General features: G+C 50.5%; 1 protein-coding gene across 2 annotated transcripts; it reads right to left on the bottom strand.

The window, feature by feature from the left end:
- Nucleotides 1-9700: 9700 nt before the first annotated feature.
- NUPR1 (nuclear protein 1, transcriptional regulator) lies at nt 9701-11184 on the bottom strand. 2 transcript variants are annotated; one of them, XM_021700303.2, is made up of 3 exons: nt 10887-11170; nt 10334-10483; nt 9701-10031 (listed from the first exon to the last, which is right to left on the bottom strand). In XM_021700303.2, exons 1-2 carry the CDS (start codon nt 10996-10998, stop codon nt 10347-10349), a joined length of 249 nt encoding a protein of 82 aa, XP_021555978.1. In that variant the 5' UTR covers nt 10999-11170; the 3' UTR covers nt 9701-10031; nt 10334-10346. The 2 variants fall into 2 exon arrangements, with proteins under 2 accessions (XP_021555978.1, XP_021555977.1); XM_021700302.2 differs by lacking the exon at nt 10334-10483 and having other exon boundaries at nt 10887-11184.
- Nucleotides 11185-11535: the final 351 nt, after the last annotated feature.

Genomic DNA, 11535 nt, shown 5'->3' on the forward strand with positions numbered 1-11535 from the left:
TCTTCCTTAAAAAAAAAAAATCTGGATTTTCCTTTGGGGAATTTATTCATCCTCTTACAGAGGCTGACATCCCCCCCATGGTGGTTATCTGACAGACCCAACTAGTCACTAGAGTGGACAGTTCAAGAGTGGGTACGTGACACACTGAGAGTCAGTCCCTGGACTTGCTGTCAGGAAAGAGGCTTTCTCTCTGCAGATACAACTGAACAGGTAGGATGTGAATCTGGATCTACTGTTGGCCACCATGAGGGAAGACCCTGCCTTAGGTTGGAGCCAACACATGGGAAAGTAGAGCTGACAGCTGGAGAGGGAGACAGGAATCTTGTTATTGACTTTGGGCTCCTGGATCCAGCTAGTCCTGAAGCAATTATTCTGAAGTGTTCAGGTTCATGAGCTAATCTTTTTTGCTGAAGCTATTTTGAGCTGTGTTTCTGCCATTTGCAGCACGGGTCCCCTCCCCCTCTTTGATCTGCCTTCACAACGGATTTCCAATGTCAAAAAATCACAGACCAGATTTTTTTTTTAAATGATTAAGGTGAATATATCGTGTAGTAGAAAGAGCACTCTACCAGAAGCCAGTGGAGAGAGAATTTCAGATAGAAAGGACAATGTGAAAACAGCAGAAGCTTGGTCAATATTTACCAAGTACCAACTCAGTATGTCCCGGGCATTATTCTAGGCATTGGAGTTCAGCAGTGAATGGGGCCAGCAGAAAGTTCTGCCTTCATGGAGCTTACTACACAGAATGGAATAAGTTAAAATTATATTATAAGATTATATTATAATTATAAAATTATATTATAACTTAATCAAATTATGTGCCAGGCATTTTTCAACTACTGGCTCATGTAATCTTCACAATAACTCTATCCTGTAGGTATTATTATTCACGTTCCTTATATGAAAAGGAAACTGAGGACCATTAAGGCTTTGTGTCCAAGGTTACCTAGCTAGTAAGCGACAGGGACCTGGGATTTGAACCCAGGACCTCTGGTTTTCTTAACCACTTACACTATACCGCCTGGTGTAACAGTTAGCTTTTATGAGCCTTCTCTATATGCCAGACACTGCTCAAACGGGTTTGCACGCACACACACACACACACACACGTATTCCTCAAAACAATCCATTTTACAGACCAGGAAACTGAGGTTAATAACACAGCGATAGCAGGACTGAAATTTGAACCAAAATAGTATGGTTTGAGAGGTCATACTGTTTTTCCCCCATCTTTATGCAGGTGTAATTGACCAATAAAATGATAAGCTATTTAAAGTACACAAGGTGATGATCTGATCCGTGTGTACACTGTGAAAGCTTCCCCCCACCTTGAGTTAATGGACACACCCATCATATCACATATTTTTTGAAGGGGTACCGTCTTAGCAGATGTCACTGACATGGGACGGTGTAATCAACTATAACCGGGACAGTCGGCTCCACACTCCTGTGCTTACCACCTTCAGTGAACCAGCAAAGGAAGGAAGGGGGGCGGGGAAACAGAAACCCTGCCCAGAAGCGAAAGACAGCAAGAGGCCTAGCCCTGTGGCCTCCTGTCCAAACGGTGCCAGGTTTCAACGTTGATAACGAGGTGATTGATGGCTCCTGCATTCGCTGAGAGGGCCAGGAGCCCTACCAGCCGGCCCCCACCTGGGGTCCTCTCCGCCGTCCTTGGAACTGAGGATCTTGAGAAATGTGCATGGCAAAAGGGGCAGTGTGAAGCAAGACCAGTTCTGACACACTCATTCATGAACGGTTTTGTTTAAAGATTTTATTTATTTATTTGAGAGAGAGAGAGAGAGAGCACACGGGGGAGGGGGGGGGCTGGACTGCAGCACCTGATGGGGGGACAGAAGGATCCACATAAGCAGAGGAGGGGACCCTTCGGCCATCCTCCCCAGCCTCTGCTCTCGGCCTCCGTTCACTGAGCCTCCAGGCCTTCTTGCCTCGGGTTGTCTTGGCGGCCAGCGGTCTCCTCCTCTAACCTCAGACAATAAATTAATAAGTAAAATACATAGTATGTTAGAGGGTACTGTGTGCTCTTAAGGAAATAAAGAGGAATTTCAGCACAAAGCACTCCCTAACTTCCTTCTGGCCTTCACTCTTTAAAGGCCCTCCCTTCTCCGTGAGGCTTTCCCTAAACAAGGCATTTTAAATTGCACAAGCCCCGCCGAAATTCTTGTGTTTGGTCCGTTCACTTATCATTGTTTGTCTGCCCCCACTAGAATGTAAGCTCCATTTTACCGGTGCATCCATAGCTTCTAGATTATTCCCCGGCTCGATAAATATTTGTCGAATGAATAAATGAAGTGTAACCTCAGTTAAAAAGCAACTCTCCAAACCAGTGCTCCAGAAGAGAGAGAACAGGATAAGGTTGCACAGAGCTGATATAAAACTAAAGTTGGAAGGAGGGGGAAAAAAACAAGGGGGGGGGGTAAGAAAAAAAAAAGCTGGAAGGAGGGTGTGATCAGTCAGGAGTACTGAACCCAGAGGTCCGTGGTTATCTTCTGATTCCTCGGCATTAACTGCTTTTATAATCAGAAAAGCAAAGAACACTTTGTTTTAGGCTTTGTTTAGGCTTCTAGTTAACAGAGACCTGGGTGCTATGTCCAGCCCCAGGGGAGAGGTGTCCTCTGGGGCTGGCTGCTCACACAGGGACTCTGGGGATGGGTTGTTCTCCCTTCCTTGCTTTCTCCCTGCCCCTCCCCCCCCCCGACTTCCTAAAGGCCACGGAGCTCTCTAGAACCTTCAGGCGGATGGGGCATGTGGATGTCAGCACAGCTGGTCCACTCCCGGCTCAGCCTGTGACCGGCAGTGAACCCATAACCCAGGCTTTTGCCCTCCCACAGGACGTTAGCAAATATTCAGTGTGATAATAAGAATTGCTGGGGCTAAATAACATTTTCATGCTTTTTTATTGAAGTCAAATTGGTATATACCATGTAAGTTTCGGGCGTAACATTCTAATTCGACGTTGGTATATCCTGCAACGCGATCACCACCAGAAGCCTGGTTACCATCCATCACCATGCAATTTTTATATACAAACCAAGGTGGAGTTTCCCCATACTCCCTCTTATGCTCATCCCATTCCTGTTAAATCAGCGAGGGCCACGTGGCTCTCATCACTACGGTGGAGGAATGTCAGTGCAGTTTCGTTTTTAGTTCGACAGCAGTAGGGGACTGAAGGCACCGAAGAATTGAAACGTGGGGAGAATCGTGATGACGTAAGAACAAGGTGGGTGGGGGGTGGGGCAGACTTTAAAATACTCCCCAAGTCAAGGAAGGAAGGGAGCAATTTGAAAAGGAAACAAGGAGAAGTTAGAACTGATGTGTCCCCACAGAGTCCAGGCCATGCCCGTTCTGAATAGTATGGAGAGATCTGAGGACGGGAGGGACTGCACCCCCTTTTCCAGCAGTGGACAGACCCCAGACATATCCCTGCACCCACGTGTGACATGGGGGCTGTGGGAAGTGGCCCGGAGCACAGCAAGAGCACGGCTGTGTGGGTTGATAGGAAAGAGCAGAGAGAAAGGACAGGAGCGGCGGAAGAGGGGACACCTTGGTAGATGCTGGTGTACCAAGGGGATGTTGAGGCCAGGAGCAATCTGTGCCCCTTCCCAGCTCTGCTCCGGAGCAACCCTGGAGAAAGGAGAGAAAACACTGTGAAGTGACCCCATCAAACACCTGCTGTGGGCAGAAAAGGAGCAGGAAATCTCAGCTTACACAATAGATCACGTTTCTGGCACGCCTGAGCTCTGGTTCTGTCGTTGTTTTAATCACTTACATGTTGCTTACCATGCATTTTGCAACACTTACTTAATCACAGCAACCTAACCCTATGTTGAATGGTACTGGCATTCCTATTTTACATGTGGGGAAACCCAGGCTAGAAAGATCAAGTAACTGGCCCAAGGTCATGGAGAAAATAAGAGAGCTGGGGCTTGAACCCACAGAGTCTGGGTCCAGAGCCCATTCTCTGTGCTACTCTGCGGGTTCCTTAAGTTCTTGTTCGGGGTCGGGTACCCTGCTAAGTGCTTGAAAAGCTCCGTTTCCTTGAGTTCTCAAAGCCATTCCAGGAGGTGGGTGTACTCTTCATCTCCTATTCACAGATGTGGACATCAAGATAGAGAGTAAATAATAACTTGTCTCCAGTCACAGCCAAGTTCGCAGACAGGATCTGGACATAGGTCCGGGGGACCATAAGCCTATTCCAGTCACTATTGTGGAACCAACCATCCCCAAACATAATGCTGTGCAATGAACATTTTATTATGCTCTGAGTCTGTAGGTGGGCAATCGGAGGGGGCTTGTCTCTGGTCCCCTGTATGTCGGGACTCATCGCGGAAGACTCAGTGGCTGGAGGTGACTCTACAGCGGGGGCTGGAACCATCTGCAGGCTCCCTTCAATCACACACTTGGCTTTCAGCTGGGGCTTAGGCGGGGCCGAAGACCAGAACGACATCAACGTGTGGCCTCGCCACGTCATCTCCCCATGTGTGTTGTTTTGGACTTTCTCACAGCAGGGCGACTGGGCTCCAGAGCGCAAGGTAGAAGCGCATGGTGTTGCGGTGTGTTATGCTACCACGCCTCTGCCTGACTCTATCAGGCCAGGAACTCCCCAAAGTCCTCCCATGTTCAAACGGAACACAGTCCCGGGCGCCTGGGTGGCTCAGTCGTTAAGCATCTGCCTTCAGCTCAGGTCATGGTCCCAGGGTCCTGGGATCGAGCCCAGCATCGGGCTCCCTGCTCGGCAGGAAGCCTGCTTCTCCCTCTCCCACTCCCCCTGCTTGTGTTCCCTCTCTCGCTGTGTCTCTCTCTGTCAAATAAATAAAATCTTAAAAAAAAGGGGGGGAACACAGTCCCGTGTCCCCCATTTGATGGGAAGGTGGCAAGGCCACATGGTAAGGAGAACACAGGGGTTGGGAGCCCTTGCCGTGACCGCGTTCGGTGTATGCAACCCAAGACAAAAGCCCCCTGTGTCAGACGTCCTCAAACACTACTGCTCATCAGAATCACTCTCCAAACTCCCAAAGCCTTGGCTCTACCGCAGACCAATGAAATCAGGGTCTCTGGGAGGGGAAGCCAGGCATCCGTGTCTTCTTTAACTCACCTGTAACCAAGTGATGACAACGAGGCCTCCTCCTCTGTATGCAAAGCACCTGGCAGAGTGGCTGGCTCGTAAATAATCAGTGTTTCTCCAAGTGTGAACACCTGTGACTCTTCGCGCACAAGGTTGTCGACGGTGTGCACAGGTGGACTGAAAAAAGTTATAGTTAGGTGTTTCTTTTTATAAAATTCTAGTTATGACAAGTGATTGTGGTTTTCCACTTTCGGTGGTTATGTCGTCTCTCTCTTTTTTTTAAAGTAGGCTCCCATGCCCAGCATGGAGCCCAACTCGGGGCTTGAACTCACAACCCTGAGATCAAGCCCTGAGCTGAGATCAAGAGTCAGAACACTTCACCAACTGAGCCACCCAGGGGCCCCTGATCTCCTTTTAAAATATATTTGAGTGAAAAAGGTAAGGAGGTCATTTTATTTTATTTTATTTTTTAAATGATTTTATTTATTTGACAGAGAGAGACACAGCGAGAGAGGGAACACAAGCAAGAGGGAGTGGGAGAGGGAGAAGCGGGCTTCCCGCTGAGCAGGGAGCCCGATGCGGGGCTCGATCCCAGGACCCTGGGATCATGACCTGAGCCTAAGGCAGACGCTTAACCGACTGAGCCACCCAGCCACCCCTAAGGAGGTCATTTTAAAAGTTCTAAGTAGGCAGTGGTATGGCCGAAATGCACATAGGGTAGAAATCACAGAAGCGCCGAGTGAGAGGAGACTGGGAAAACCTTGGGGCAGACGATCAATAACGGTAGCCTTCACTGTGCCTATTATTAGCATTACCTTTAAGGAGTGCCAGTTAAAAATCAACTATGGGGTGATTCTGAAATTTAAAAAAATACACATCTGAGAGCTAAGTGGGCGTAAGAGACCTAGGTGTCTGGGAAGCCAATAAAGAGCCCCATGGTGAGTGTCCTGATTCTCGGCAAGGAGCCGGGAATCCTTTGAACCGTGGCAACCTGATGGGGAAACATCCGTAAGCTCCCGAGGGGCAGTAGAGGTCAGTCGTCCCTCCGTTCTCAGGAGGAACCCTAGAAAGCGGGGAGACAGACATTACATGCAACTAGGGGATCAAAAAGAAAGAGGGTAGAAGAGTGGGTGGAACAGAAGAGGGAGGTTCTGGGTGGGGAGAGTCAAGAGCGGGTTCTTGTCCCGACTGGGTCCTCATGTGAATTTCAGCCACTCCCTGCCCCTTGCCCCACCAGGCCCTTCTGCAAAGGGTAGAGAATGGGGCTCTAACTCCCAGGATCTGAACATTCAGTAATTCCAAGAATTATCTGGTTCCTGGAACAGCCTAAAGGCCTCCCAGGGGAAGACTGTGCCAGGGAAGGGCAAGGCCAGGGAAGGCAAATCAGAGGCCAGGAGTGAGAGTAGCATGTGGGGCCTTCTGGCAAAGTGTCAAAGGACCCAGAGCACAGGGAGTGGCCAGGTTCAACTAGAGACACAGCACTTTGCAGACTGTGTTTTCTCCTTTAAAGTATCTTTTGGGGGTGCCTGGGTGGCTCAGTCGTTAAGCGTCTGCCTTCGGCTCAGTTCATGATCCCAGGGTCCTGGAATCGAGCTCCGCATCGGGCTCCCTGCTCGGCAGGAAGCCTGCTTCTCCCTTTCCCACTCCCCCCAGCTTGTGTTCCCTCTCTCGCTGTGTCTCTCTCTGTCAAATAAATAAATAAAATCTTTAAAAAAATAAAGTATCTTTTGACAGGACAGGAAACTGAGGCTCAGAAGGAGTAATTAACCAGAAATTAACTAACACCTAGGATTCCACATTGTCAATACATGGTTATTCTCAGGCACATAGTGAAAAAGGAAAGGCTGAGGCTTCAAAAATTAGACCTAAGTTCAAAATCCCACTCCTGCAGTTTGTGGCTGTGTGACTTTGGGCCAGTTACTTACCTTCTCTGAACCTTGGTTTTCTGGGATGGAAAATAAGATCAATAATAGTCTGCCTATTGGGTTATTGGAAGGATTAAATGGGACAATGCCTATAAAACACCTATCATGGAGCAGTAAGCCCGATACTTGGGAGCTGTGGCCGTGATTTTTTGAAGCTGACACACCAGATCCGTGCTGGGCTGAGAGCTCGCTCCTCTCATCTGCCTGCTGAGTTCAAGAGCGGCTACTGGCCCTAAGGCCTGGTCCTATCATACCAGGGTCCCATTTGTCCCTCTTTGCAGTCCATGCCTTCAACCAGGCCCTGGTAATGCGACAGGCATCCGATGGGCATTAACTGACTGAATAAATAATCTATCAAGGAAAGAGGGGCTCAAGGGGAAGTCTGAAGGAGCTGTATGCCAAATGCTTGTGAGAACCTGGGCACAGGTTTGTTGTGCCTGTGATTCCAGAACAAGTGTCTCCCTGGGTGGAGATGAGGGGACAGGGGGTGGTGGAGGGCTGGTGATTGAACACTTTGAAGAGCTGAGCCTTGCAGAGTGGGTGAGATTGAAGGCATCTCAGGCAGAAAGGACCAGAGGAGCAGAAACTTGTTCAGGGGCAGGTGGGAGAGTTAAGATTTCGACCCACATTTTTTTTTAAGATTTTATTTATTTATGAGAGAGAGAGAGAGAGAGCACAAGCTGGGGAAGGGGAGGGGCAGAGGGAAAGGGAGAAGCAGACTCCCCCTGAGCAGGGAGCCTGATTTGGGGGGGAGCTCAATCCCAGGACCTTGGGATCATGACCTGAGCCAAAGGCAGATGCTTAACTGACTGAGCCACCCAGGTGCCGCTTCAGCCCACATTAACAAGGTGCTCTGAGAAGGAATCAGGCAACTCAAAGGCGGCAAGTTCCCTGTCCCTAGTGGTATTCAAGCAAGCAGAGGCAACCCCGGTCTGGAGTGCGGTGGGGTTGGACTAGATGTCCTCTAATGTTCTACCCAGCCAGAGATTCTGTGACTGTTAGTAGGTCAGACTCAGGGGAGGCCGATGCACTGAGATTTGCAGAAGTTCAAGCTGGTCCTGATGGGCTGTGTACCTATTACTGTTCCAACAGGTGCCTCATTCCTCTGCTCATGTTCTTAGGTCCCTAAGAACAATTGGCTCCAAGTTTTGCAGCCTAGGGCTTACACGAAAGGGCAGGAGAAAAGGAAAAATGCTCTGCCCAGGGCCTAGGGGTGTTCTCCCTCCTCCTGTTGAGTCTGCCTGTGGAAAATGTTTCTTGCTGGTTTTTTCCAGTATTCACTCTCCTGCCCTCCCCAAGTTTTGGCCAACACGTGGCTAAGCACCTAAGTACCATGCTTCCCAGCCTCTCTTGTAGTTAGGTGTGGCCATGTAATTAAATTCTGACCCGATGTAACGGATTCTACTTTTAGGTCATGGCCTTAAAAATGAATTGGTGTGGCTTCCTCTGGTCCCTTACCCATTCCCTTTCCACAGGTTGAGATGCAGATGTGATGGCAGGTACCGAAGCCGCTCGTTTGGACCCCAAAGTGGAAGCCATGGTTTGTTTTTGTGTGTGTGTGGTTTTTTTTAAGATTTATTTATTTATTTGAGAGAGGCAGGGGCAGAGGGAGAAAGAATCTCAAGCAGACTCCATGCTGAACGCAGAGCCTGACACAGGGCTCGATTTCACGACCCTGAGATCACAACCTGAGCTGAAACCAAGAGTCAGACGTTCAACGGACTGAACCACCCAAGTGCCGGGGAAGCCATGTTTTGAGGGTGGCAGAATAATGAGGCTAAAAGTAGCTGGAATCCCTGACACAGTGAAGTTGTCATTTTAGCCCAAGAGTACTGACCCTTGGAGCTGTTATGTGACAGAGGGAGAACTTTCTATCCCATTTTGAGTCTTCATTACAGCAGCCCAAACCTGTATCTCAATCGATAGATCCTCTTATTTGCCCTATGTCCTTCTCAAACTCTGGTCCTGAGACTGATTATATATACGAGGTAAGGATCTTCCTCCCCCGGCTGACCTCCCAGAACCCTGTCCTGGCATCCCCCTTGGCAGAGGGACTCCCCGCATAGGTGAGGACAGTGAGAATCCTTGAATTTGAGCCCTCGGTAATCTGGGGCAAATCCTTTAATGTTCTAAATCCTAGTTTTCTCCATTTTTAGGTGGCACCAGTAAACCATTCACTTCAAAAGGTGGTTTTTATATATTTTTTATTTTATTTTATTTGAAGTAGGCTCCACGCTGGGTGTGGCCCCAACGAGGGGCTCGAACTCACGATCCTGAGATGGAGCCCTGAGCCGAGATCAAGAGTCGGAAGCTTAACTGATTGAGCCACCCAGGCGCCCCCAGAAGGTGGTTTTATATGAAAATGATATGATCAATAAGATTGTTTTTTCTAGAAATGGAGAGGAGCCGGGGAGGGGGCTTGTTTCCCAGGCAGCATGACAAAGAAACAGAAATTTTTCTTGCATTTCATAAGAAACCACGGAGACACAGTCACCAAAATATCTGTGCACCAAAATAACACGCTGGCCTCTACCTGTCCAGGCAAAATCAGGTACACCCTCTCCCAGGCACACGACCAAACACGGACACTAACAAACCCAGCTACCAGGGGCTGGCGCAAACACAGGCAGGCGCGGGCAGAAACGTGGACACACACCACCACGCAGAGAGGGGACAAATCCCACACACAAGCTGAAGCTGTACTTTGTTTATTGTCCTTCCCACCCTTAGGGAGGTCCAATTTGTTTGCTGTCTTTCTTTTTAGGGGCTTTTTTTTTTTTTTTTTTTTTTTTTGCGACTCTGCCTCTCCATTCCCTGCCTCTTACTCCCTATCTTGTCCTTTTGCTGGGGCTGGGGGCACTTCCTTGGTGGCCCCTCAGAGCCTCAGTCAGGTAGGATGAGTCCTGGGGGAGAGAAGGGGGGGAAGCAGGCCTGGGCCCTGCCCCCAGGTGCCGATTCTCCCATTCTCCGATTCTCCGCGGTCCTGTCTCCGTCGCTGGGTGGTGTCGGTGCTCTGGCCTCATCTAGGGCAAGGGAAGAGAGGGATGGTTCTAACCCCACCTCTCCCGGTCACTGTGTTTCCAGAGAAGGGCCCTACCGTCTCTGGGCCTCTGCGTCCCTCCCCGTAAACCAAATGTCCCTCCAGTTGGAAAGGTTCTGTGTTTCCCCCTTTGCTCTGGTCCCTAGGAAACTCAGAGTCGAACGTGTGTCTCATTTTATTCTACGTTGAGACAACGGCTCTTGGGTCCCTTCTTCCCACCCAACCACACACATTCAGGCGTGTCCTTCCGAGGCGGAGGGACCTCTGGGTCCCCCGATTCCTTACTTCCAGCTCCGCCTCAGGACCGTGCCCCTCGCTTTTTCCGCTCCGTGTTCTGGAGCTTGGTCACCAGCTTCCTCTCATGGCCACCAGGGTTGGGACGGTTGGTGTTGGTGGCAGCTTCTCTCTTGGTGCGACCTTTCCGGCCTCCCACCCCTGGGAACCAGGCAAGAGGCTGAGGGGAGGTGGACAGAGGCATGGTACATCCAAGGAAGGCAGGGGGCCGGGAGTGCGGGGTGGAAGGGGCATGGTTTGGAGGAGGCAGACTGGGGAGTGGTCACCACCTAGCTTTGGGGCAGTCATAATCCCCGTTGCCCCGTCTGTGGAGTGAGGGGCCCCCGATGGTCTGCTGTTGCTCCCATATTCTAGGGGTGCATGAGGTCCCAGGGCTGTGCAGGACAGCACTCAGTGGCAGAGGGGTTAGATGGGGTGACTTGAGGGGTCAAGAGAACAGGGTAGAGAATGGGTTGGGGGTGGGGAGAAGGCCAAGGAGGCATCCTAGTTGGGAGTGTGGGGTTGGAAGTGGAGGGACCAAGAAGGTGAAAGGGCCAGAGCTTACCCAGGTAGGAATGAGCCAGGCTATAGAGGTCATACTCATCCAGGCTGGGGTCTTCGTCCTCTGGGTCTGGGGGCTGCTGGGCCGGGCTGGCTGCTCTCGGCAAGGAGGCCATCGTATCTGACTCTCTCTCGCTGTCTGTCTCTCTGTCGTCTTCAAAAGCTTTGTTTGTGTCTGGTTTCCCGACACCTCCCTGTTCACTGGCCCCAACTTATAAGACCACGTGTCCTCCTCAGGCCCTGTCTGATGCAATCTGGCGCTTTCCCAAAACCCGACCCAGTAAACAGCAATCACGAGAGGGGGAAAGAGTCGGTCCTGTGAGTCCCAGCCCCTTCCCCTCGCCTCCTCCCTCTCACTGGGGCTCGCCCAGCTGGGTATTTTTCCACAGAGGAGATCCCCGCCCCTCAGGGAGGAGGAGGAAAGAGGCAGAGTCTGAGCATAAACAGTCCTTGGCATCATGGCCAGTGGGGATCCGAGGGCCTCACCTGGCCGACTCCTTCCTGTCCGTCCCCTGCCCCCTGCCACACAGCTGACCCCCACCCCAATTCTGGCTCAGACTCAGGACACTGGTGGCAAATTGTGGCGTGAAGGACACACCACGAACTAGGTCAGTGGTTCTCACCCCTAACACACCCAACACCCCTTTTCGATA

This window comes from Neomonachus schauinslandi, chromosome 5 (assembly GCF_002201575.2).
Source record: "Neomonachus schauinslandi chromosome 5, ASM220157v2, whole genome shotgun sequence".
Taxonomy (NCBI): Eukaryota; Metazoa; Chordata; class Mammalia; order Carnivora; family Phocidae; genus Neomonachus; species Neomonachus schauinslandi.

Bases quoted from the DNA above. Each gene is read 5' to 3' on its own strand.
- NUPR1 (XM_021700302.2), bottom strand. From the start codon at position 10,998: ATGGCCTCCTTGCCGAGAGCAGCCAGCCCGGCCCAGCAGCCCCCAGAC. The intron at 10,032-10,886 runs GTAAGCTCTGGC...CCCTTGCCCTAG, and splicing joins CCTGGCTCATTCCTACCTGG to ATGAGGCCAGAGCACCGACA.